The sequence below is a fragment of the Myripristis murdjan genome, chromosome 5 (genome assembly GCF_902150065.1).
Source record: "Myripristis murdjan chromosome 5, fMyrMur1.1, whole genome shotgun sequence".
NCBI classification, from domain to species: domain Eukaryota; kingdom Metazoa; phylum Chordata; class Actinopteri; order Holocentriformes; family Holocentridae; genus Myripristis; species Myripristis murdjan.
In genome coordinates, this window is record NC_043984.1 from 26733656 (window position 1) to 26761486 (window position 27831).

The 27831-nt window shown below is 40.3% G+C and overlaps 1 protein-coding gene across 1 annotated transcript; it reads right to left on the reverse strand.

Annotated features, from left to right (window-relative positions):
• Positions 1-1081: 1081 nt before the first annotated feature.
• On the reverse strand, positions 1082-27423 carry tafa4b (TAFA chemokine like family member 4b). Its single transcript, XM_030052130.1, has 4 exons — positions 27309-27423; positions 16568-16723; positions 3433-3557; positions 1082-1275 (listed from the first exon to the last, which is right to left on the reverse strand). Exons 1-4 carry the CDS (start codon positions 27421-27423, stop codon positions 1264-1266), a joined length of 408 nt encoding a protein of 135 aa, XP_029907990.1. The 3' UTR covers positions 1082-1263.
• Between the last annotated feature and the right edge of the window lie 408 nt (positions 27424-27831).

Genomic DNA, 27831 nt, shown 5'->3' on the forward strand with positions numbered 1-27831 from the left:
TAGTTAGATAGACCTCTATGTACTCTATAGGCCTAAAAGTGTTTTATATTTACAGTGTTTTTAAAGATTAAGAACCTGGAGGAGAGCATATGATAGCGTGGTTAGACAGAAGAAATTGCTAGAGAATTAAAAAAAAAAAAAAAAAATCCCCAATAAAGTGGAATCATGACATAAAGCCATACAGCCTTTATCCTTGTTTGACATTTTATGGGCCTTCTTTTAACAGTTAACATAAGAGATGTCACAGACAGAATATAATAGATCAAAGATATATAACTTTGAAGGCTGAGCTTGGAAATGTTTCTGGGCAAAAATGAGACAGAATAATCACAATTTGCTAGTTCCATGGTCACGTACTGTACCGAGCTTTATGTAGGCAAGGCTCAGTAATTTGAGCCACAATTTTCAACCAATAACTACTAAGGAATAATGGGGCATGATACATATATTTCTACTTCAAGAGGCAGACATCTTACAAAACATCCTGCTCGCCTTCAATTTCAAGTGACATCCACAGCAAAGGACGAGAGATATCTAGAAAAACAAAACATTCCCAAAACGGTTTCAACTAGTGCAAATATCTTACATGAATTTTTAATAGGTTTTTATGATCCTACACTGCAATCCTAATTAGAACTGCAAAATGACTCTTGGAAAACAGCCTTCATGATAGTGACTTGACCCACAAGAGCTATTTGACGCTAATTTGCTATTTGCTAGTTATGAGCTGCTACCTCTTGCTTTCATTTCTCCCACATCATGACCAGAAAATCATCTCCAGTATAGCAACAAGCGCTACATATTGATAGGTCTGGACTGTCCAGTAGCAATCTAAACACAGCTTTTAGTTCACATCTCACACTCATCCACAAATGCTTTGTTGAAATAGACTTTATATTTTCAGTTAGTGTTCGAAATTGATCCTTTTTGATCAATCCACCATTTGGCCATTAACGGGCCCGTTTTGAGTCCATAACTGTAGTCTTTATTTGTCCCGATGTACCCTGGGTATCCGCAATTGTAATCCATTGGTCTCAGTAAGCAGCAATGTGCCATGCGCATGGCTCCATCCACCTCAGTGTACGTAGTTTGTAATGAATACATTTTATCCCATTATTATGTGATGGACAACCTGAAAGCTTCCTTTGCATTGATATTTTCCTCATCATATGGTAAGTATAAGTGAGTCATCCATCCTTTCCACATGGAGTTCCAGTATCTCTTCAGAGTTTCCGGTTGCATCGTGGCTCCGTGACTCTCTCGCTATCGTGTGACCTAGAAAAGAGATGGTACCACAAATGAGAGACGTGAACCGGCAACACAAAGACATATAATTACCTTTAGTGAGTCTGTGCTCCAATTCACACTTGTTAATTTGCACTTTTTAAAGGCCCAAACTGGGGTTAGAAAATACAGCATTCTTAGCCAAGTTCACTGTGCTCCTGTTTCTTTCAGTGGACTGAAAATGTTTCTTTGTGCTTGCATGTGTCTTGAAGCTGTAAAGATTTCTATAACACCTTGTTAAAGCATTTGCACACTGAAGCAATATAATTACTGACTTCAGGAGCTTGTTTTCAATCAGCAAATCCTACCCTAACCCATGTAAATCTGCATGTAGTTCATATACTCAAAAATCCTATGTAAGAGTTTTAAAATGTTTGACCTTGTAGCCACCTTTATGACATGGAAGATCTAACCTATAGCACAGTATCTTTGCAATTCCTTGTTCGTCAGTGTTCCAGTGTACCTTATTCAGACAACCCATACATCTTTCTACATCACACCCACACTGTGTGGGAGTGAAAGAGAGATGGACAAGGAGATGCTGCACAGATCGTCATCTTGAATGCGAGTCTAAGGTAGTCAAAGGAGGTCATGGAAAGATAGAAAGAAAGAAGAAGGATAAAGGAACGAGAGAGGGAAAGAGAATGAGTGAGGGGGGAGAGACAGCAACACAAAGACAGACAGACGGGGGAGGGTCACGTTGCTGCTATCTTCAGTGACATCTGCCATCAAGTCTCGCAGTAACTGCTCCCAGTCCCACAGCACCTAGCAAATGCACAATTAATGTCCACTGATGTAGTCAGCTCTTGGCTCCTCATTCCCCTCACAGCTGATCGGCTAGTCGCTCAGGGTAGGAATGAGAGAGACAGAGAGAGAGGGAGAGGGAGAGAGAGAGAGGGAGATGCCAGTGTGCAACAGGATCGGGATGACGCCGCCTCTCAATCCCTGCGTTGTTGTTTGGCCTAGGGTCATTAATTCCAATGCCAGCAACTGAGCCCAGTAGTCCCTCTGTTCCTCAGTCTATCCCACTCACCAATTTAATTATGACTCTTAATTGTAAAGCCTCTGCGGAAGGCCCCAGCCATAATGCATTCTAATGAACGCGACAGATGTTGTGCTGTTATGCCATCTCTCGGAGCAATTACTCTTATGGCGCCTGCGTTGTTCCCCCCGCAACTGTTACTCTTTTCATATTTCACCTGTAAGTAAACTGCACCTGCTCCATCCCACCACATGCACTCTTGCACATATACATACACACGCGCACACACACATACCCCAGTTGTCAGTCCTGAAAATTAACTTTCACACTTCAACAGCTTACAAAGAGCCATGAAGTACCCTCATTTAAATCAATTTATCTCCTCTGAATAGCAGCAGTTTACATGACATTACATGGTGATGTTTGGTGTGCATTGTACAGAGTTCTCCATCAAGTGTTTTTCCCCCTGACCTCAGCTGATACAATTACAGCAGATTAACAAATAAGGCTCACTTGGGGGCTTTCTTGTTGATAAGCTCTTTCTTTTCTTTGTTATTTTTTATTGATGTTTTGAATTAGTGCTTAAATTAGACTACACTCACTTTTGTGGGCACCTTAAAGATCCAAACAACCTTTGTTTACAAGATTATCCTTAATTTGCTCAGTAAGCACACTTCTGTTCCCTCTTTTCATATATAAAAAACAGGAATAAGATTCATCTTGTTGAAAGTTTGTTTACCAAACACTAATTGAGACAAGATGTTTTACGAAAAAAAAAAAAAAAAAAAAAGATCAATTCAACTAAAGATCAAGGTCAGTTCTAGCAACATCAAATGTTACTCAAGCTGGCACACTCAGTAATACATTTATTATTTTTTCTTCTTTCTGGACATCATGTGTTCCTCAGGGGACTCTTTGATGTGAATGCTCATAGGGTCATATGCTTTGTTGTTACGTTCAAATTAGGAGTCAGTTTCTATCAAAGACTCTGCCTTAATTGGAGCTGGCTAGATATAGCTGACATTGTGAAGGAATGGAAAACATTACAGGGAACATGCACAAGGAAAAGAAAAGCATCTCTAAGGTGACATATACATAATGTGTGTCTAATCAATGTACACACACACACACACACACACACATACACACACAGGTATCTCTCTCACCTTGGTGGTTTTGACTTTGTTGCCGGTGCTGCAGGACCAGCCAGTCAGGTCAGGCAGGACCTTACACTCCTCTCCCTCCATACATGGCTGCATGTGGCACCACCACTTCTGGGCTACGATGGAGGCTGGAGTAGGGAGGGGGTTGGAAAAACAGAAAGACAGCAAGTGACTGAATGGAGGATATGACAAGGTGCACTGTGAATCAGGGCCAAAATCATAACTAGGTTGAAATTTAAAATCCCAATCCCCTACTGAGACAGCTAGAATTGTTGGCTGGGAAAACTATTCCTAGTTTAAATTCACAGGCAGCTTTGGAATGCATATTGCTCTCTGTGCATTTGGGAACATTGTATTTCAAAATATGATCTCTTTTTGGGCACAGTTGCACCCACAAATATTACACACCAACCTGAATTAAATGAAGATTTATCTATCAATCCTATTACACCAAACTTTGAACCTGGTTAAAAAAAAAAAAAAAAAAAAAAAAAAAAAAAAAAACGAGCTGAATTTAAATTTTCCATTTTAATCTTGGTTTCCTTCACCAATAAAGCCAGAATAACATTATTATTGTTGCACAATTACTGTAAACTGAGAATTAAATATAAATTAAATTTAACCATGCCTCAGATGGGGTTTAAAGACACCAAAATGACAGCATATTAAAGGTGGATTTGGAGAAAAAATGAAAGAGCTGCTTGCAGGAAAAAAAAAAGGACAGACTCATGTACCAACTCAAATAAACGAGTTTTGTCAAAATTGCTGCTGAATTACAAAATTGTGACATTGCTGGTGAGTTGACCAGTGGAGAGAAGATCTCAGTTGCAGGTAGCAATTTTAATAACTGAAAGTTTTACTGTTTAGGCATCACATTATTGCTGGCTTACTTTGTTCTCTGTCCTGCCCCTGAAAATGGTTCATTTTTTGTTAAATCTTGCATTATGCAGTATGGCAGATAACCTTCATGAAGTACGATAAATCACAGATTAAGAGATTGACGATCAAACATTTGTTAATCAGAGTTTAAATTTAAGCGGTGCGCACAGCTCGGATTATTTTAAAGCCCCGATTAGTCACCTTAAACCTAGATTTACTAAACTTTGTTCACCCCTAATCCTAGATTAATTTGATCTCTATTTGGTATAACACAGTCTTACAGGGATTATCTGATGAATAACATTAATTACCAGAATACTTGAACTCGGTACCATAACATTATCATTTGTAATCTGGAGCCATTATAAACTGTCCTTTATAAAGATGTGCAAAATTTAAGGTAGTGTCTCTTTTCTCACAATGTGAATGTCTGAGCAATATGTTTTTTAAGATGTAATATCATAATTGTGATTTTCACACAAGGTAAAATGTATTGCTGTTCCCCAATTTTGTACTAATCAGATTGATGCACACCCTCAACATGGGATCCGTTCCTTTCCGCCTCTGTATCTGTAAGGCTCGCAGCTCAGCAAGTAAAGAAAAGTAGATGGCCAACAAATAAATATGACACAAAACAACATTGTCACACCTAGGCACCAAGGACAATAGATGTCCTTTAACTATCCTTGACAGGTCCAATTAGATGAGGTCATGCTGTGCTGTTTATGGTGCTGTATCAAGGCAGAGGACAGACTGTTCGTTCTCAATTTTCATGGTTATATTTACATCATTCTACATTGTTGGATACAGAATAACAGGCAGTATGGGTGAGAGAAAACATACAGCTTGAGCCACTACACCACCAGAGTGTACCATATGTTACCACATATCTATTATACATTCACACAGCGCTGTTAACTCAACCACTTGATGTCCAAAGCAATTCCTCAGAGTGGCATTATTTGCCTGTCTGCAGTCACACATTAAAGGGCTATCATGTTAGCACGGTGAAAAATGAAGACACTCCAATGTCAAGTACCGAGCCCTTGGCCTGGGTCTAGAAATGGAAGGCGGCCTGTGATTTGGAAATCTGAGAAGCGTACTCAGAGGTGTGGGTGTGTGTGTGTGTGTGTGTGTCCCTTACACTCACATACTAGCCTATAATTTAAAATGAAATTACTGTTATTTATTCAATCAAGGGCAGTGTTTGTATGGCAATATGGAAGCTGCCACACCTTGGCATGGGAACAAGGATGGGAAAATTTGTGATGAAGAATATGTACTAAATTTCCTGCTCATATGCCGTGGAATAAATGGCTAATTAAAAACTACAGTGAATTGGCAGATTTCCCAGGGTCAGTGATGTAGCACAGGTGCCCTGCCACAGGACTTGAATTGCAGTAGAATAGACTTTCCCATTAAAATCAACGTAGCAGTATGGTTGGAGCGACGGCCATTTTTTTCATGTTTACCATTGCCATTGCAAGGAACTGTTTCGCTTGTGCTAGCCTAACTTCCACACCCCATTTGGTGGCTATTGTTCATGTTGATTTGCTTCTTTCAGCGAGGAGCCAAAGCTCAGCATCTTCTCAGTTCTCAAAAGTGTGTGACACACTTTACTGCCCAATACATGTGTTGTCGCTGTGGCAACTAACCACAATCGCCATTTTATTCTGAACCAGCCCGTTCCCCTCCATTCAAATTCTGTGTGCCCCACTCTCACGCTAATAGGTTGCCATGGGAGCCGCTGAGATGCTGCATCACTGTTTGAGTTTGAGTGCTCAGCGTGTGCAGCTGTGTGCTATTATTGAACAACAGTGAAAAGGTGAGAGGAATGAAGCCACCTGAAGCAGCGCTGTTAGACATTTTTTAAACCCAAAAGTTGATTAGTGAGCATTGAAAAAGGAGACACAGTGAGTGAAATTTTACCAAACACATCTGCAGTTATAGAATATCTTCTATATTGTGTCTAATGCACAGGTGTGTCCAAGCAGGTTTTGTATGGAGACTTTAAGGTGATCTTCTTTCTTTTCTCTATAGGTCTCTATTGGTCTTTTCATCAAAGGTTATGTACATCGCCAGTTAGATTTGAACATGTTTTGCTTGTTATTGGGCTTTGATTATTTGGTTCTGGGAGTCAATGTAATTTTATGGGTGTGAGGCATACACTTTAGTTGTGCTTTGTCATCACTCTGCCATGGTGGTGAAAGGCCACCAATGCATTTGACACCCCTGTTGTCTGTGGTATAATCACCAAAGCACCAGGCACAGTTAGACATGAACTAATATCACTCTACTGAATAATACTGTAAAAAGGTGAGAACCAATTATAACATCAAATGTCCTTAAAGTATTTTAGACAAGAGACATTGTGATAAAGATCTATGATTATGGCAGGTGTCAAAGCTCTTCATAAAACACCTTTTACAAAACTATGTCAATAACAATAAATAAATGAATAAATAAATAAATAACAAATAAAACTTCTGTTTACATTTTGATCTTTTGAAATTGCAACTAAAATATAATACTGAGGCAAAATTGGTCTAAAATGAATTAAAGCTGTAGCCTGGCACAGCCAAACTCCTCACGATACAGAGCCTGGGTTGTTGGGTTCAAACCTTTTGAAAAAGGTCTGCAGCAATGGAGGCTTACAAAAATATGTAGCAGGTGATTGGATCAACCGCCTGTCAATCATTAGCTAATTTGCCTAATCAGGCAAACACACCATATGACATAGTATGAGAGCACTAAAGCTAAACAAACAGCAGCAACTGTGCTGGTGAAAGTGAGCATATTGGTAAGCATATTGCAGGCTTGTTAGCATGTGGGTACATGATTCTTGCTGTTTTTGTGAGGAAAATCCTCGATGATTGTTGATTTTTTTTCTGTTCTCCAATTCAGCACACTGTAGTTTCTTGCTGTTCTCATCAACCAAGCCACACCTGTAGTTCCTGAAAGGATCCTGATTTGTCCAGACAGTTTTTTGCTTCCCAGTAAACCTTTGGCTGGACATGGCCAGATGGTTTCATGAGTCTAAAGTGAAATTACTGCAGGAAATCTCAGACTCTCAGTCTCATGTCTCAGTGGAAGATCAAAACTTCCAGAGCATCTGATCCACTGTTAAAAGACAGCAAAATGGCGAAAAACAAATGAATGTTTTTTTTTTCTAAACCATTCACCCCTTCTCCTTTCTCAAGTGTGGATGTGGGGGTGGGAAAAAAACAGGGAACCCCAGCAACATTTGTCTGGCTTCAGTAAGCTGGGGAATGATGCCATTTAGACAGAATCCTAGAGAGCTTCGTTCTTTGGACTATTGTCTTCAGTAAAAGGAGAGGATGAGGAGGTATCCCCAGTAAAATGGGCTTTCAACAGAAATATGCAAAAGAACATGTACAAATCCTCTCAGTGTCGTGAAAGAATAAGAACTACAAAAAAGAGAGGGAAGAAAATACAAAGAGTGGAAAGGGAGGATGGGGCAAAGAGAGGGAGAGATAATGGGAGGCGTTTGCCAAGAAGACATCTTTGAAGTGTGAAAATGAGTAATGAAGGGAACTGAGAGCAGAGGGCACGAAGGAAAGAGGCTGTTTGAGGATGACTATCAGAGGCAGCAAGAGTGAAAGAGAGAAGGAACAGGTATTAAACAAAGACAACAGAGAACGAGAGTTACGAATTGAGGCAAAAAGTGGAAAATATGCAGCATATGTAAAGAGACAGTGATAGAGACGGGAAGATATGTAGACAGAAGAAAGCTAACAATGTAGAAGTTGCCAAGTCACCACAATAAATTTCTCACAGCCATCAGGGAGCGCGGAACTGAACATGCTGTTATGATACACGAGTTCAGAGGCAGTAAGTGGTTCTAAAAACCAATGGCTGTGTAATGCTCGTTAATGTGGCCATTATGGTGTCGACGATGGTGCTTTGCACTGCGAGGGTGTTATTTAGAGCTAATGAGCATGGCCTGTGAGTGCTATTATGGAGTTAGAGATCCCTACAGCTTATCTCATGCTATACTGGGAGGGCGGGGCGGGCATGACACCTAAGCACCTGTCTGTCAAGCCAGAAAACGAACAGGAGAAGGTGATTGGCCTGTGATGTCATGCACAGGTCAAAAGCTTTGGATGGAAAGCACTCACATAGTTTCAACACGTTAGTGATAAAAAGATTATAAATGTGCTCACTGAGTGTGCAGTGGTTGTAATTGTTAGACCCTCACCTCTGGGACTATATTTTCCACTGCTGCACTAATAGTGGGTGTGTTCTTTACTGCAATACGTAGAGACAAAGCAGACTCATTTGTGGTAATTGCATGCATATAAACTGTCAGGTCTTCGAGATCAAGAGAATGACATGAATCAGATAAAGACAGACTACAAGGAAGTCTCCCCACACAGCTCCAAACCTGAGAGAATGAATATGTTCAGAGCTAATCATGTCTTGTAAAAAAGGATTTCTACTCTGGATATGTTTAATGTCTTGCGGCTGCAACAGCAGGATATCTAAGCTTCTTTTCATTTATCATATACTGTATCATGTCATCATCATGGTCATGCTTCATTATTTTTGCTTTTGTGTGGGCTGCCCACAGCTAGCTTCCATTCAGTCTTTTCACTTCGGAGAGTATGCAAGCCCTTTTAGCCCTAAAATCCCACCAATGTTACAAATCAAAACTCCTTTTCTACCAAGGAAAACTCACAGATGTCTGAAAATACATTTTTACAAGTAGAAATTAGAATTAAAGATATGTACAGTGTATTTTTTTTTACTCGCTATAACACAAGACCTACATTTCAACACAATTTTGACTAGTCACATTGCCAGGGCAACATATCAATAATATAATTTTGAATAATCATATGCTACCATTCACAGACATGGAATCTTATTCAAAAGTCCAGTTCAAGATATTTGCACTTACATTTTTACAAGTGCAAACTGCAATTCCAGATGTCAATTGCTATATTTTGACCAGTTCTTATTCTATTTCTAGATATCAATCATACATATTCTGTCCAACCAAAACTGAAATCTACAGCCGGTATTTACTAATGATGTGTCGACTGACTCACAACATATGAATAAACCATGTGTTCAAGCAGGTATAGGTCAGCCAAACAAAGTTATAAATAATTGTGTGCAGGTGCTGGGCTGAAAATATTGAAATAATAACAATATGAAGTGTCATCCAGAGGAACATTCTTTGCTAAATTAGCTGATTTTCCCTAATTACTTTATTGCTCCCTGCATTGTGTAATGTTATGCAGGCAGGTTCATGCGGACAATTTTAATTGGGTTTTTTACTAATATAAACTAAATTTTAGATAAGAGTGAATGACATTACATGTAGGACAATGGCAACATATAATACGTCAAAACTCACTGTGTGGATATGTAGACATAGTATTATGGCTAGTAAAAACTGCATGGTAGATAACTTGAATTACTGTTTCTGCTGGTAAACTTGTCATTGTAAGTATCTTCAGCTTGGGTTATGACTCGTAAAGTTGTTGGCAGTTCCATCCTCACCTATACTGTTCAGTCACATGGCAGGCCATCAGCTGGCATGTGGCAGATGAATTAAAAAGACAGCCGCAGATTCCTGCCATTCCTCAGGTTACTTCAGCATTGTTCCACCTCTCTGACCTCTCTGAGCAAGGAGCGAATACTTGAAGAGGGCAGACAATTCAACAGCTTTTGAAAACAGCTGATGGCCTTGGTAACTTTGTGCTAACCATTCTATATAATTTCTGCATTTAAACGGCTTCACTGTCTTACGCAGTTGTGAAAATGAATCATTTCAGACATTATGTATAAATATAAAGATGGCATTCATTCTCCGGGAAGATGTGAATAACACATGCTAACTCTCAGCCAACCTACTTAATTTCCATTAGTCTAGTAAAAACTTCACATTTTTATGCACAGAAGGAGTGAATGTGAATTGCATGCAGGTTACCGCAGCAATTATAATCTCATTAAAAACAGAATCTGCACTCAAAAGGTTTAATCACTTTTGAGTTTTTGCTCAAACTTCTAATTTGGGATCAGTCAGGGCAAACACCTAGACAGGGTGCCTGATTTGCTTTAGGTGCAGGTGATTAGGCAACTCAAGGGACTGAGGCGATGTTAGTCCTTGGGTTTTTGTCTTGTCTCTGGGGCTCTCTAAATAAGGTCTGTGGAGATATTGCACTATGAGGCTGCCTCCAGCTCTGTCTCATCTCCTGCTGAGCACAATATGCCAATCTAACATACACCTGACAAATGTCACTCATTGTAATGCCTACTGTGGTTACAGACACATTGCTTCTCATTTTGTTTCTGTGGGGAAAAGCCTACCAGCGATTGAGTGCTCATCTCAAAACAGCTACTGTTTATATTTATTCCTACCCTGCTGCCAGCATTGTCATTGAAATGTTTGTGACATCAAGTGGGCAAAGCTGAAATTGCAGTTTCCGCCCCCCAGCGTTGCCTGTTTGCTGCATAGCTTCACATGCATAAAAAATTGCGATATTACTCAGAATCTTGCGAGCAATTATAAGCCCATATGTTCAATTATTATTGCTTCAGTAACAGAGGCAACAAGAGATTGCCTTGTTATTGGCTAATCAACAGTTTGTAAAAAGGAAGCCATTCTCACACCTCATCACACATTTACAGTGACAGGTGTTGTTTGGAAGCAACCAACAGCTCTGCAAACACTTCAGACACAAACTTTAAGCAGGTAGGTTTGTTTTTGTCGGGAATAATGTCTCTATTTCTGATGAGAAAAAAAAAAAAAAAAAAAAAAAAAACACCTTAGCCAAGTTCACACACAAACACTTGCAGGTTAATAACCTGCTCTTATGGTAAGACAAGGTATTAAAAAATGAGAGGAAGAATAAAAACACAAAAGTCGGCCTTGGTCATTCTGATGAGACATGCAAATGGTTTACTGTACGTTCATCATGATCATTTGACTGAGAGTATTCCTTCACACTATTCAGAGATGTGAGATCACATCAGTCACCTTGTTCTACCATTTAACACCTGACCTGGGAAATGTATTTCATGTGATGAATTTGGAAATACATTACTGACAATGCAAGTTCAAAGGGGCTTCCTTCTCCCTATAACCCTTTGATCTATACACATCGAAGACACATGATAAAGAATAATAAATCAGCCTTTCATACAGAAAGCTTTACTCAGTGAATACATATTCCATTGTATCATTCCAACAGAGGCTGTTTGATATGAGGTAGGACGCACTAATACAATATGTGCACTCAGGCGTGTGTCTTTTAGAGTGTTTGCCTATTAATACTTTACAAAGGCACTGGCTGAACCCACTTAGAGTGGAGCAATGCAAACTGGGATGGGAAGTTTACTTTTAAAATGCTGTTTGTGTGCGTATGTGCGCATGGGTGCATGCACGCATACATGCCTATGTGTGCTTGTATGAAGTCCCCACTGCGCATCGCAAGCTTGCTCCCAGGTCATTACTATTTAAAGGGAATTTTATGTACCTTCACACACGCACACACACACACACATACACGCATATTCTCGCTCACACATACACACCTTTCCACACAAATACACTGGGAGAGAAGTGGGGGTAGACCCAAAGGTATAGATACCCTGAGGCATTGTAACCGTTTCACTCAGTGATCCCAGTATACAGAAGCAGCGGGAGCGAGGCATCCATCTCTTTCCAGAATGATTTACTAACACACTGTATCTCTGTTGCTCGGGCTCACACAACCATGCCTGCACACCCAGGTATGCATGACGAAAAAACACAAGTGAAAGATGCAATTGAGAAAAAAAAAAAAAAAAAAAAAAAATGTCAGAAATTGATTTTATATGGCGTACCGTTCCAGACGCACTCACACACACACACAAACACACACAGGAATGGACACAATGACAAAATGACAGAAGAATGACATTAAAGAGCACGCGTTTTATATAAACAACAGCAGGCTGATATGTGATGAAAAACAAAACGAGATTTGCTTGCTCAGTAACGGAACACACAGTGTGTGTGTCCCGGGAGCTCACCATATCACCCACCAAAATAAATCCACTCATCCAGCTGTTTATTAGGTTAGCCTGGCCTCTCTCTTCCCTCACCACCAAAAACTTCAGTGTCTTTGACAGGGCTTAATGTCCTTTTTTTGTTTTTTACTGAAATCTACTGTAGGCACCAAACCTTTACTGCTACCCTTACACACACACACACACACACAAGCGGACACACTACACCTCCCCTGCGGTGCATTCTAATAAATAGAGCTGATCCTCTTGCCCTCTGCTTATTGGCCATTATCAATTCCGCCCCGACAACTCAATCTTGTAAGCTTCCATGCACTGATGAAGTCTTCAAGGCACTTCCCCAAAGCGCTCTGCTACTTAGAGCCCACACCTTTCATTCACACATAACAACACCACTTGCTCTCATAAAAAAAAAGAAAAGATACATAAAAAAGGGGCATTGTTTTTTATGATTAAGCTGAGGGCAAGGGAAGCAGAAAAAAAGAAAACAGTGAAAAATATCATGATGAATAGATAGATAATAGAGTTAAACAGGTCCAACCATGCAGTAGCCAGTAATGGGACCTGCTGCCGTGTACTGCCTATTTACAACTACTATTTACAATTTACTACTGATATTATTTTTGCTTTAAAAACAGAGTTGTATCTTTTGTAACTGTGAGCTCAGAGGTCAGACCTGACTCATGAGTTAAGTGGATTTGAATATGAGCGGTGCAGTGAGGTGTGAGACTCAGAGGTGAGCTCTGAATATGAAAACCCTCATGACTACTAGGTGGGGAAACTATGGTTTGTGTGTGTGTGTGTGTGTGTGTGTGTGTGTGTGTGTATGTGTACGAGCAAGCGAGCGAGACAGAGAGAGTTTGAGTGATCAAGACAGTCAAGAAGAAAGAATGTCATTCATGCAGCCAGTAATGCTATCTGTCTGTGCGTTTGTCTCCCATCAGTGGCACTTCTTGCTCCCTGCAACACCACAGAGACTTTTTAAAGATAAGAGAACAAACAAAAAACTGGGCAGGAGGTTGATGTCTATTCTCAGAGGTTGGTAGAAGTTTCCCAGCATCCTTATTTATCTCAACTTTCATTACAAAGCCAATCATCTTTGTTATGGTTGCCTGATTTTATCATTATCAAGCTATTGTTCCCATCCAGGAACTCATCAAAGAGGTTAAACAACAAATCTGTTTTTTTATTGAGTGAAAATAGTACTGAAATGAACTCGCAGGTATGTCATTTGAATGGGAAAAGCGCCCTCTATTGGTTGCATGCGGGAATAGCACCACACTGGATGAAGGCTGCGAGATAGAGTGAGATATGGTTACATTACGAGGAGAATTGAGTGCATGCAGAATTAAGTAATGCAGAATTAAAGCAATTATAAATATAAATATGCAGGACAGTAAAAAGTGCACATGCATTGCTTAATCTATGTAACATATAAAACAAACAAACAAATAAAGACAAACAGCCAAAACAAATGAAACAAGCATTAGTATTTTCAGAGAATATTTGTTGAGTGTGAACCACTCTCTTAAATTTTGATATTATACTTATGTTGTTTTGTTTTGATTTATTTTGCTTTTTGTTTCTGTTTCTGTTTTTTTGTTATTTTGTTGTTTGTTTGTTTTTGCTTTGGCACCAAGCTGCCCCCTCCAACAAACACTGTTACTTCATTTATCCGGATAATCATGAGTATGAGTGTTTTTTAATGTTATGTTGTAAATGCTACCACTGTCTGTAGTTATAAAAAAATAATAATAAATAATAAATTTTCTGAGAAACAGCACTGCTGAATACTCACTCTCTGTATCTTTTGCAGAAATAAGCTGGGTAGAAAGCTCCAGTTAAAAATCGATTCATACGTTACTCAGTAGAATAAAAAGAAATGCTACAACCCCAGGTCACAGCCCAGGTGACCTTAACAGTCGGTCAAGCCTGTATGCCGGGCTGATTCACCGGCTCCAGTCACACATCAGACAACTATCTATTTCCCAGTGGTAGGAGGCTAATACAGCTCGACTGGATTGGATTGGCTGATAGTGTGTGTGTGTGTGTGTGTGTGTGGACGTTGGGGTCAGTGATATTGTCTGTGTCTTGTTGGCTAGGACGTCCCCAAGCAGATGAACAAAGGTCCATGAAAATGACCCCTCTGTCCTTCCTCCTTTCCTCTCTCCGTTGTCACTACAGTCACAACTCTCTTACACGCATCAATCATGCACATATACTTGCACTTATGCACACACACAAAAAAAAAATACACACACACACATGTGCACACATTAACCGCCATGCCAGAACTCACTACAGCGTAGCTGCAGTTTACTTTAAAAATGAAATATTCCTGAAACTGAAAATGTGAGACGCGCTCTGACAAAGCTAATGCTGGTGGGAAAGCACAACCCCCCTTGTGCATAATTAAGGAAGTATATGATCTTCTTTTCCAAATGCTTTTTTTTCTCTTAAATTATTGAATAAACATCAGTGAACATGATGGAATAATTATTTCTATGATGTATTTTTAATGTTTTGGAATTAAATCCTCATTTGATTCCACAGATCCTGATTTTCCCATTGGTTCCATATATTAATATCCATTTCCAGTGCTTGACTCTTATTTGGGTTCACTTGATCCAACCAAAAGCTGTGTCTTGAGTTATGACAAAGTGCAAGAGACTAGAAAATACTTTCTCTATTATCATCTGACATGTGCTCAAGTGGCCTGACTGGATGTGAAATGGAATCCTGTCCCAAATAAAATCAGGCCTCACTGCGGTTTGAATTTCCAGTCCTGGGGCCGAGGCAGCCTCGGCCGACAGCTGTCGTATATTTGCTTCTTCTTTCATATGGCACGGGGGGATAAGGAAGGCAAGAAGACACTGGTGACTGGTCTTCCGTTACCTGCATTAGCGTCTTTAACCTTTCATGCTACATGATCTCCTTGGGACAGGACAAACTACAAACTTTTGAACTAGCAAGGCAGAGATATTAAACAGAATCTCGCTATATTACAAGTACACAAAAAATATTATTTAAACTCTTTTAAAGCTGTAATAAGTACATTAAAATCTAATAGATTAACTGTGATACCGTTGTAAAGTTTACATGAACAAATGAGACAATGACTGCTACCTTCTATCACACACTTCTGGTATTCTTACAAGTGATTCTCAAAATTAAGAATCTGTTGCAAAAAGGATGTTGCTACTTGTCCCATGTCCCCACCTTGTCATCTCTGTATGTGTGCTTGTTTTCTCTTTGGCTTACTGAATACGATAAACATTTTGCATGTGTTTTTTTTTTTTTTTTTCTCACTTTTACTTGTTCACCATCTGCCGTTGTGGGACACTCTGAATGCTTTAGTTTTATTTGCACTGTAAAAACAAGAACACAATCTTTCTGTTTCGTGCCATGAAACAATCCACAAGAGTGAAATCCAACCTGGTCGCAGGCTATATTTCACTTAATGCTGTGTGGAGGCTGCCAATCTTCTCAGCAATGGGCTATTTTTTTTATTTATTTATTTATTTTTTTTAGATTAGACCTTATTATACTAATATCACAAAATGAACTTGTTAATGATGTTAAAATGTTACACATAGCACTGTTAACTAGGAGAGTTGATTAGGAAAAATGATTATAAATGGATGGATTGTTACATACGCTAACATGTTGCAGATGACTGATGCATCCACAGACTGGGACTACTGGTCACTGAGCAGCTGCACTGCACAAGCTGCCAGATCAATGTTTTGTTCAACATTCACTGCCAAGCAAAAGGGAGAGAGTCCTCGTTTTTACTAAAAAATACACACACACACACACACACACACACACACACACACACACACACACACACACACAATTACTTAGGTCACTTTGGGGGACATTACATAGACTTCCATTTGTTTTCTGGAGACCTACCCTGACGCCAACCATAACGACTACATACCTAACCTTAACCCTAATCTTAACCTAACCCTTACCTTAACCTAACCTTAACCTTAACCTTAAGCACTGACTCCAAAAAGCAGCTTTTGCCAAATGGGGACATGGCTTTTGTCCCCAGTTGCACAAGTCATCCCTAATTAGTGGGTCTTAAGTCTGATGTGTGTCGCTGATAGTTGTCATAAACAGACCCACACATGCATACACACACACACACACACACACACATACACAGAGGATTGTGATTTTTTTTTTTTTTTTTTTTTTTTTTTTTTACCTTCCACACAAGAGGGTCTGGCTCGGGTGGTGCCAGCGACCTGTCCAGGAAAACAGGAACACTTGACGGTTTGAGAGCGCTCCTCAATCTTGTTCTTATTACAGCAGCGGTGGATGGCCACTACCTCACATGTCCCCTGCTTCACCTGGTAAGGGACTGAAAGAGAGAGAGAGAGAGAGAGAGAGAGAGAGAGAGAGAGAGAGAAGAAGAGAGAGAGATTATCAACTTGAAATTCACCCACTTTTGACATGATTTGCGGTAGTGTTTTGACGCATTTTTGGTACATAAGCATTCAGTTTGATTTCAACAAAATTTGTGTTGTAAAAAAAAAAAAAAAAAACAGGATTTACACCTCACCACCTCCTCCAAAAAAAACACTACTGAATAATTTACTGTTGTATACTCCACAACTTATTCCAGTCGCATACACTTTGATTCATAAGTAAGTGCTGTTTAGAGATATTTTGGTTTCTTCCTCACTCCAGTGCCTTCATTAACTTCAAGAGCCAGGTCTGTTGTTGTCACTGTGTAAAGGAAAAAGCAAAACAAAATACCAAGTGTGTGAAGTGCAGAAAAAGACAATAAGCTGGTCTGATTTTTCTCACTTATATTACACCGATTGATGTAACCAAAAACAAGATGTGTATATTTTTTGGAAGGTTATGCGGAAGCACTGCAACAACACAGACACGCAGGATGGACTTTAATCATATGTGTTCCAGCACACAGACAGTTTGTGTGCATGCATGTGTGTGTGTGTGTGTGTGTGTGTGTGTGTGTGTGTGTGTGTGTGTGTGTGTGTGTGTAGGTGAGTGAGAGAATAATTGCTTTTCACCTGGCACCACAAACACACAGACAGCATCTAATCTCCCTTGATTATCTTCACACTTCCCAGAGGACGAGGGTCTTGTTAATTATAACATTCTCCTGACAGTAATTAGACAGAGGGGCGCACTTAGCTTAACGTGGTGTTAACCCGTAGGTTTATATATTATGTCCAGTGGCAGAATGTGTGAGCATGGGTGAGTGACGCTGCTAAAAGGCATATGTTTTAATCACAACTATTTTTGCTCAAACAATTTCTCATCTTCTAACAGTTTCAGTTTCTAATCTCTCTCTTGATTATTTGAGTTGTGTCTTGTTAATGAGAAGATTCTGCAGATACTAATGAGCATTCAACCACAATCTGGATGGACTGGTTCACTGAAAAAAAAAAAAAAAAAACTTAGGGAACTGTTATTGTATGTAGCTGCAGTGCATATTTTAACATCTTCAGATTTCCTCACCAATATATTGGTGTATATACACTTGTGCGCTGATTTTCTGCAGAAGAGAGTGAGGATGGCTTAAGGATTATGTGTGAATGTAGGCGTGCGCACTGCATGTTGCTGCTAAGAAGTGTGTGTTGCATAGTGTGCACTGTATATATCAATGCTAATCTCATATTTTACTCAGCACCTTAAGCGGATGAAACCCTCTGAGGGAGGATTTTTTTTTTGTTTTTGTTTTTTACGAGCACCAAAAGAAAAATGCCATAAATGTTGCGTAAAATGTTTAATAAATCTAATCTTTGCTCATGGCTTCTGAATGGATCCCGGCAGCCTTATATTTGCTCTCAAAGCTTGTTGTGCGCTCCTGAGAGTCTTTACCACCCTTTCCCAGGCAGAGCAAACCCTGCTGGCGACATTTATACCTAAGCCTCTTTACGTCCCAGGAAAAACCTTAGTTATACTGTACCGTAAGCCCAGATTTCATTTATGTACGTGACTTTGTTGAGACTCCAAAACTTTTCATGCTCAACTGAATGAGCTTTGCTGACAGACACAAAATGTGTACAAGCGCACAGCCATGCACACAGCCACACACAAGCCTGCACATTTACACACACACACACACACACACACAAAGACACATAGACTCTGTAGAGGGTTCCATTTCTGCAGGCCGTGGCCCCTCTCATCCTTTCTGATTTAAAGTTTGTTTGTTCTCTTCTCCAGAGAGCCCCATCAATGATCCCTGGCTCTCTGAGGGCGCCCCTCCGCTATCATCCCTCGACTTTCATTTCCCTCACTCCTCTGTCTCGGTGTCTCCTGGGGCTGGGGCAGCTGCTGGATTACTCCGCAGACACACGCACGCGCGCGCACACACACACACACACACACACACACACACACACTGAATAGAACAGAACAGATCGCAACGAAACAGAATACAACATAATAGTACAGAACAGAACAGAACAGAATAGAACAGAATAGAATAGAACATAACAAACAACATAGCAGAAAGGAACAGAACCAAACACAAAATCACTGATTATAATAGAAGTGAGCAGGAATAGAGTGGAATGGAATGAACCAGAGCAGAACAGAACAGAACAGAACCGGATATAATAGAACAGATCGGAGCACAGCATAACTGAATGAAGGCTAATTGAAAAAGAACAGAACGGGACAGAACTTAATATGACAGAGCAGAATGTGAAAGAACAGAACAGAACTGAAAAGCCCAGAATAGAATAGAATAGAATAGAGCATAAGTGAATAGAAAAGACCAGAACCGAGCAGAACAGAACAGAATTGGATATAATAGAACAGAATGCAACAGAATGTAAGCTAATTGAATAGAAAGAAACTGAAGAGAACAGAAGAAAATTTTATATGATGGAACAGAATGTGAAAGAATTGAAAAGCCCAGAATAGAATAGAATAGAATAGAGCAGAACAGTGTCGTTTTTCTTTTTTTTCCACTGGCATCCCCTCAGTGAGACGGGGGCCCCTCAGCGTGGACCTACAGTACATGGCCTCACTAACAATATTAATCATGTGAGCACTGAGTGACAATCGGGATAAACCGCAAGCGTAATTACAACACAAGCATGAAATTGATTTTGTTTTCATCAGACGTGTTCTCTCATTATCATTCCACTGTACTTTTGTTTTGTTTTTGTTTTTTTTTGTTTTTTTTTTTCATCATTACGGCAGCACCGACATTGTGTCTATCGAATAACCAGGTGAGGATGGTCATTCAGCTGCCCCCGTCTCAGAAACAGGCAGCTTGTTAGCGGGGTGGTGGTGTGGGGGTGTGGTGGTGGTGGTGGTGGTGGTGGTGGTGTGTGTGTGTGGGGGGGGGGGTGTTCAGGAGGAGGAGAGGCTGTGTCACAGGCAGCAAGGAGAACAAAGAGCAGCCTGCTTCCCTCTGGCATAATGAGGTCAGAGGGTTCACAGGTTTCTTCTCCTCTTATTGCATACATCAGACCAGGCCCCAGGCTGTTTCTCTTGTCTAACTATAGGCATGGTTCGAAATATACAGAGACCCAGGAATGCTGAGCTAATATAACGTGTATCCTATGACTATTAAATGTATTATTTAGTCTATAGGATTGGTGTCCCAACTGATGGGACACCAATAATCTCCTTCTAGCTGCTGAACGTCTACACCAAGACACACAAGTTACCATACAAAAATGTGGAACAGCAGTACACTGACTGTCAGGTAGCAGGTAAAGGCTTTTTGAGTTTAAATAATAGTGGCAATATATCAGGTAATCACTGCGGCAGTTATCAGTGTTGTGTATGTGCATCATATCTCATCAGGTGATATGGTCATACTGTGTGAAAGATGGTGATGGCACAGCGCAGGGACAACAAGGACGCTCACTTTAGACATGCAGCAGTTATTTAGCACACGGCCTATTTGTAGTCTGTACTTAACTTTTGGGTGTCACATCGGCATATTTTATTTTCAGCATGTGAATGTTATTGACTCGCAGGCATAGGACCCCTACCTCTCCATCTTCTTCATTTGAAGCCCCTGCCCCGAGGCCAAATCATAATTGGACCCCTGACTGTAGGCCTATGATGAGAATACGAGAATGTGAGCAGGAATGTAGTGGAGGGCTGACCCACCTGAGCTCTACTTAGCAACCTTTTTATTTGCAGCATAGGGTTTGTGCTTCTTTTTTAGTCTGACCTCAATCTTCATGAGGTAAATTCTTAATTTACATGAGGCATATTCAGGTTATGTTTTGAGGGGAAAAAACTAAAACAAACATACATTAAAGTCCTGAACTCTCTTCCCTTTCACTGTGATATAGCTTCATCAAAGCTGTGGCTCAAACATTTAAACCCAAGATGCCATTTTTATAAGCTCAAGCTCATGAATGTTTTGTGAATGAATTTATACACATGTCCCTGTAATTTGGCAAGATATATGTGATATCCTTAGGACACCACTCATATGTTTACTATTTAAAGACAAGTTCTCTGAGCTGAACAAAGCTGAGCTGCTCAGTTTGTGTTTGTAATGAAGTTAAGGCTCAGAATTTCATTACTTGTGATTACTTTGCATTGTTATTAAGTATCAGACAATAAACTTGAACCCTGATAAACTTGAGACCTGAAACACTGATTGTAAATAAAGTACTCACCATTTGCATATTTCCAAAAACTTGCTTCCCCTTTTAAAGACCCTCTATCTTAATATATATTCCATCAGTCTGAAACAACTTACTAGGAGGTATACTGTGAATTTACTTCAAAGTAAATACAGTAATAAGTAATATTTCAGTTTTATCTCAGCGTACAACGTTTCTAGAAAAATGCAGTTGGTTAAAGTGAATTTTCATGTCCTCCACTACATGCTTTTGTATGAATCCAGTTGCAGTTCTGTGTGTGTGTGTGTGTGTGTGTGTGTGTGTGTGTGTGTGTGTGTGTGTGTGTGTGTGTGTGTGTGTGTGTGTTAAAATCCATAATATAAACTTGAAGTTTATTCACTTAAGTTTCTTACAGGTTTAGAGCTGAACAAATGCTTTGTTCAACTTTTATAGGACATCATAACTCAAAATATTGATTTCTTTTATTCTGTGTTTCTGCACTAAATCAAATCTTTTATAGCCTCAAAATACATTAAAAACTGATCTATTATGTTTTTGAGTCTTGCTATCAAAAGCTCAGTCACTCACTGTGGGAGTGAAGACTTAAATCTCAATGTGACAATGATTCTCCGTGGGCTGCCTTACTTTAATAATGAATTGGAATTGATTGTACCAGGCATAAGCATAAATAGAAGTCATAGTTGCATTAATGTTCCATATCAAAGCTATCCTTACCTTCTTTTTATCTCTATTTGCTATTTGCTATATATATATATATATATATATATATAGTTTTTTTTTTCACTGTAAGAGATAGCTGACATTCTCTCTCATGCAGGGAAAATGTTTCATCATGTCACATCATTGAAAATAAATTTAAAAAAGGTCAGGAGACTTGGTCATTTACTTTTTTTTCTTTTTTTTCTCACTTTGTCAACAAATGATGTGTTGATATGTAAATATATGCGTAACCTTTCCTATGATCTGCTGGTATGAGCACGTCAACCTGGAGAATAAGAGCAACCTGGGGAGCATTGCTATGTTATGCAACAAGATTGTTTGCACAAATCTCATCAACCTCTGCAGCCTGTATGCGATCAGGGCGACTCTGAAGGCCCAGTCACCCTCTAATTGGAGAGTTTTGGTCGCTCCCATCTGGCCACAGATATGAACTCCCTAGGTGTCAGACTAATAGGTTCAGTAGAAGGAACAACAGCACTTCATCCAGCTGTGAGAAGGTGCAGCCCAAATGGAACAGCAAACTGAAAACAAAGAGAGGTGCCACTCACTGTAGACAAATACAATTATTCAATTTTAATATAGTCTACACATTAAAACACATAATGCTCCAGCCCATCTGTTCACCAGGGCCTTCATCAGATGAACAAACTAAATAGTGCAGAAAATCTTTTGCACCTGTAGTCACTGGTCATACGAATAAGTCTGTATATTTTTCTCATCACTGTTGTCTTTTTTGTTGACTGTTGGCCACTGTGAGTGTGAATGCAACAGCACAAAAGTGACTCTGATGTTGTTTTGGAGTTTGATGAGCAAAAATGTAGATCCATCTGTGTAGGAGCTTTGCGCAACACCCTTAAACATCCAGCAAATGACTGCATGGAGTTTTGATGGATCAGTGGCTACAGGTTTGAGGGCTATTACAGAGACAGGTTTCTGCAGCTAAAATCTATTTCAGCTGTAGAAATGGCTGAAAGTGCTGGCGAGTAACCTCAGTTAAATTACCCACTTTTATTGCTGAGAGTTTAGATGTGGAGCACACTTTCTTACAGACTACAGCACATGCCTCTCTCTCTAGGTGGACCTTGATCTGCTTAAAATGTATGTGTTGAGCAGTGAGCCTCTAGCTATATATATATAATAACAGTGTATAATGTCTCAATAATGCTTTCAAACTATCCTGTTATGGCCATCTCAAAGTAATACGGCCCAGCAGAAGCTGAGATGAATAGACTTCTCAAGCATGGCTAAATGCCTCTATTCCTGCGGCAGGCAAAAAGGGATGGGAGGTGGGTGAGGCTATAGGGGTGTGTATGTGTGTGTGTGGGGGGGGACACTAGCTAGGCGGCCAGCGAAGCAAGCTACCTTGAACTGATGGGTTAGTCAGGCGATTGATGTATTCTGACAGACACAGGCAAGCAGGAGCATTGTGCAATTTATCAAAAAGCCGTGCCTTTCCCTTGTCAATAAGTGACGAGCATGTCCGCTGCCATGAAAAGCCAGACGTTTAGCATCTCTGTCGGAGGCAGTAAAGTCAATGCAGAGAGGGGACACACTGGGCTAGGTTACCATCATGGTGCAGCAGGGTCTCTATAGGAGCCTGGCTGCAGGTCAGCTTCAGCAGAACTGATGATTTTAGCGAATGAGGATTTCTAACAGGATGAAACTTAAGATGAGATGTTGTGATGATCAAGTGTGTGACACTAAATTACAGAAGTCTCAAATCTCTTCCCATGTCCTCTCTTGGCCGGTGTGCAATCATCACTTACTATTATTCCAGTCCTATGGGACCCCAAGACATTATACCTACACTTTTTTAAAAAGTCTCCATTAAATCTCCATCTTAAAAAGCTGTTTAGTTACATATTCAGCCTTGAGATCGGATTTTTCTTAAAACAAGTGGGGGGAAAAAATCCGCCAGGGGGTTAAGATAATTCCCCTTGTTTCAAATGCTGATCAACTTGTTTCACAAATTTTCTTGAATAAAATGTGTTTCTTGATACTCGAGGGCTGATTTACCTTGCTCAAAATATTTATATTTGTTCCCAGAATTTTTCTTGAAACAAGTAAACTGCATTGGAAAGAAGTGGGATTATCTCTTCCCACTAGCAGATTGTTTCACTTGTTTGAAGAAAAACAAAATATTAACACTGAATTTGAGACTAAATTGCTTGCGAACATGATGATTTTTTTTTTATTTTGTTTTTTGGCTGTTCTATTCTTGGACTAGCACATCTGCTTCAGTTAGTCAAAGCCTTGCAAAGTTAAATAAGTAAGGTGTGTTAGATCAAGAACTGAACAAATAAGTGAAATTTATAGGATTAGACTGGACGAGAAACCCATATTTATATAAATATGTGTTCACATAATGTGAACACTGACTGAACAATGTGACAACGCTTCACAAAAAGCAGGAGGGGAGCAAAATATCAATTTTCATACCTAGTAGAAATTATTTCCATGTCTCCTGGACTGCACTACAAACCCAGTATACTTCTCTCATATCTCCTGTTTTCTGAATCTGATGATATTGTTTCACTTTTCAGTCCTAACCCCTCCTCCCTTCTTTCTGCCATTTGCCCTTTTCAAGCCCTCAGCTCGCTTGTTGCCCTTCTTCCCCCTTCTCTCCATTCCTCACCTGCTCCCTCTGCTCCTCTCCCTGGTCCTGCACAGCCCATCAATCCTGCTGACATTATCTGTGTTTAACAGGCCCCACATCAGGCCCCACCTTGGCTTTATGCTAATTATCATAACAGGTTGTTGGTATGGCTGACTACTCCTGTGTAACCTACCTCATTTATACGCAAATCTACCCCCAATAAAACCTACTCACTGAGACCCTGCCGGTGCTGTTTTTCCAGAACACTGTTTACACACTACTGCAGATGCACACATACACACACACACACACACAGCTGGACACACATGAATGTTCACATATACTACTTCCACACACCAACGTGTGGTGTGTTTACAGTGAAACGGCTGACATTTAAAGCAGGGTTGAATCCATAAATCCTCCATTTCAGTGATCTCAAGTATGACTTTGTCGTGATGTAAACAGTCCTTATGGAAACTCAGACAAACACAGCATAAGTGAGTAATGTTTTTCAGCACGATGCCTCACAGCAAACATATGTATACCCACAGCAATCACAGCAGGATGTTAAAATATGCCTGAATACCATTACCTTCCTATGGGATGCATACTTTGTAAGCTCGGCAATGACAGATCCAAGAATCCAAGAAACTAAAAAATTTAGTATCCCACCAGAACGTGTGTGATAATCCTGGTGGTGATTTGTAGATGTTTATTGCCTATTTAGCTGTTTTTTTTTTTTTTTTTTTTTAATTTCTCCTGAAGTCTGCAACACGATGGGTGAAGCATACTTTTCCTTAAAAAAAAAAAAAAATAGTGTGTTTGGTTAAAGTTCTGTCAATGAGGTGAGCTTGAAGTAAACTGTAGATTTTATGCTTTGATGTCCAGGGTTCATTGACTTTGATAAGCCTTGGAGTGTTGAGAAACCCTCCAGCTATGAAATCACTAGCCCAGACGTAGGGCCTCAGTAATGGGTCCCAAAATGTTAAAAATACTTCTCTGGCAGTGGCTGTTATGTTTTCCTCTTTCTTCCTGTTTTTAACAAGATACATCCAGGAACTGCTATCTGCAGATCAGATGGCTGGATTTGTTGGTTGTCTGGTACACATTTGAAACTCGCGTCAGGTCTCAGCTGTCCTCAGTTAAAAGCCACCATGTCCTAAAAACAGCACCAACACACAGCAAATTGCTTTTCAGATTTTCAGGGTTCACAGTCTTGCCCCTGTAGCCACCGCACTGTCATCTAACACCCTCGGTGTCTAGGTGCATTTTATCCCAACAAGCATGTGAATGAGCCCCATGTGTTTACGTGTAGGTGAGCACAAGTGGATGTGCTGAAGTTACTGCAGTGCCATTACTGTGAGGGAGAACAAATAGGATGACTCATTGTACAGTCTCTCTTTTTAGCCAATGGGAGCATTAGCATGAAACAAGAAAGAGGCGGCTGTTATTTTTTTTTTACACATTAATTTAAACTGACATGTGTCAGTCATATCATTTCTGCATTCAGTCCATCCATTCCCATTATAGAGTTGCTGTTTTTGTGGTGAGTTTCTGTAAAATGACAGATTGCCACTGAAAATGGCATTGATTAAATGAGCATGAGATGTCTAAAAAAGTATAAGTAAAGCTGTAGCAGAGCATTTTTTGACCTCCAGAGCCACCATGTGGCAGTAAATGGTACAACACTAGCTGACATGGATCAAAACAAATGCCTCATTGACCTTCCAAGAAAATAACATAAAACCCTTAAGTAGAAAACAGAGAAAAACTTATCTTGCAGTCATAATGCACGGCCAATTATTTTTTGCCTCACACTGCTGTGTGTGTGTGTGTGTGTGTGTATGTGTGTGCGTGTGTGTGCGTGTGTGTCATGTAGCTTTTCACAGCCAACAAGTCCTAAACTTCCACCAATTAGAAGAAATCCTCTAACAAAACACACCAGTCGGTTTGGGAGTAAGTCATCTGGCGTTTTTCACAGCGAGAAAGAAATCAGAGTGAAGGGGGGCCCAGCTGACCTTCACAACACACCGGGCCTGCAATTAGCAGCGTCCCCGCCGTAAGCAGGCTGCCTCCTCTTCATCAAAAGGAAACTAATACCATCACTCACTGCAGAGACTGGATGCTGGTGGCATTTCTGTGGCTCATAAAGGTCACCTTGCATCAAGAGGCAAAACGCGAGCAGTGAGGGCAAAGAAACTAAGAGATAATTAAGGAAATTGTCATAATTAAGAGTGAGAAAGAGTTGACTTGTGAAGGTGTTGGCAACCAGTCATGGTGCAAGACGATGTGACTCAGCACAACTGTCCCTGTAGCTATCCAAATGAAATATTAATAACTGTCTTGGTCACTTTTTGGCTTGGGGGAAGCCTGTCATAATGACTTATGGAAATTAAAGACAAAATAGATTTAGCTCATGGGCCTCAATTAAGGTGGTGGCGATATGGTTTTCTTAATATTTTTTTGATAGTTTTTTTTTTCTGGAATAACTGAAGTGATGCTTTGTTTGAAAAAGAGGAACTGCAGTGCTATGCATATTAATGTGGGCACAGGCAATTATAGACACTGGGATTTAAAGTCATCAGCCTAGCCTAGCATATATGGCCCTCTCATGCTTAAGACCTATGCCCTATTTTACAGTAACCCTAAACCACTATGAATCAGGCCCTTTGAGAACAATGGTATCAGCTCCATCCCACTGGATGTCAGCAACCACTCTGAATAGATCAAATCACACCCACACTGATCTATTTGTGTTGACAGCTTGTGACAGCTTAAGTGCCATTTGCTGTATGGCTTCTATCATTCAACGGGGGTGTGTTTGCATCCAAGCCCAAAACGAGGTCTTGTCTAGATTACAGCCTGTCATATTGAGGGATAGAACAAATTGTCCCCGCTGAGCCCCCTCCCCTGCGATCAGGGCAGCTCAGTTAATGACAGGCTCAGGGAACATGTGTTGGACCTCCACAGTGACAGTGTAATTAACCTCTTGCAGTGTTGAAGGGGGTTAGGAGCAAGACCTTGTGTACCTGTCGGTCCCCGATGGTTACGGTTGCCAGCGGACACCGGGTCAACGCAGAGCATCACCGCGGTGACAAGGAAGGCCACCTGCAAAGGCCAAGCTGACCCTCCCCACAGCTTCATCCTAAGAGAGGGGAGGACAGAGGGGGAGAGGAAAAGGGGAGAGAGAGGGGGGAACCAGGGTGCAAGAGAGGAGAGGAGGAAGGAGAGAGCGTGACACAAGGTTACAAAACCAAAAGAGGAGACAGAAAGGCACAGCTAAAAGAAAATGCTGCTCTTTCGGCAAGCAGAAACAATGTGAGAGGTGAGCCGGCAAAGGTCATTGCAAAAAAAAAAAAAAAAAAACAACCTCCAGAACAGAATGGACCTGAGGAAAGTGGTCTTCCACCATCCACACACACACACACACACACACACACACAGGCTGTTTGGGTACAACTAACTCGCCAGTAATGCTGCCAGCATCTCTGTATGCCTATGAGCTGGTAATAACTCTTCATGTTTACTTTTGACAGTGGGGACAGACAAAAA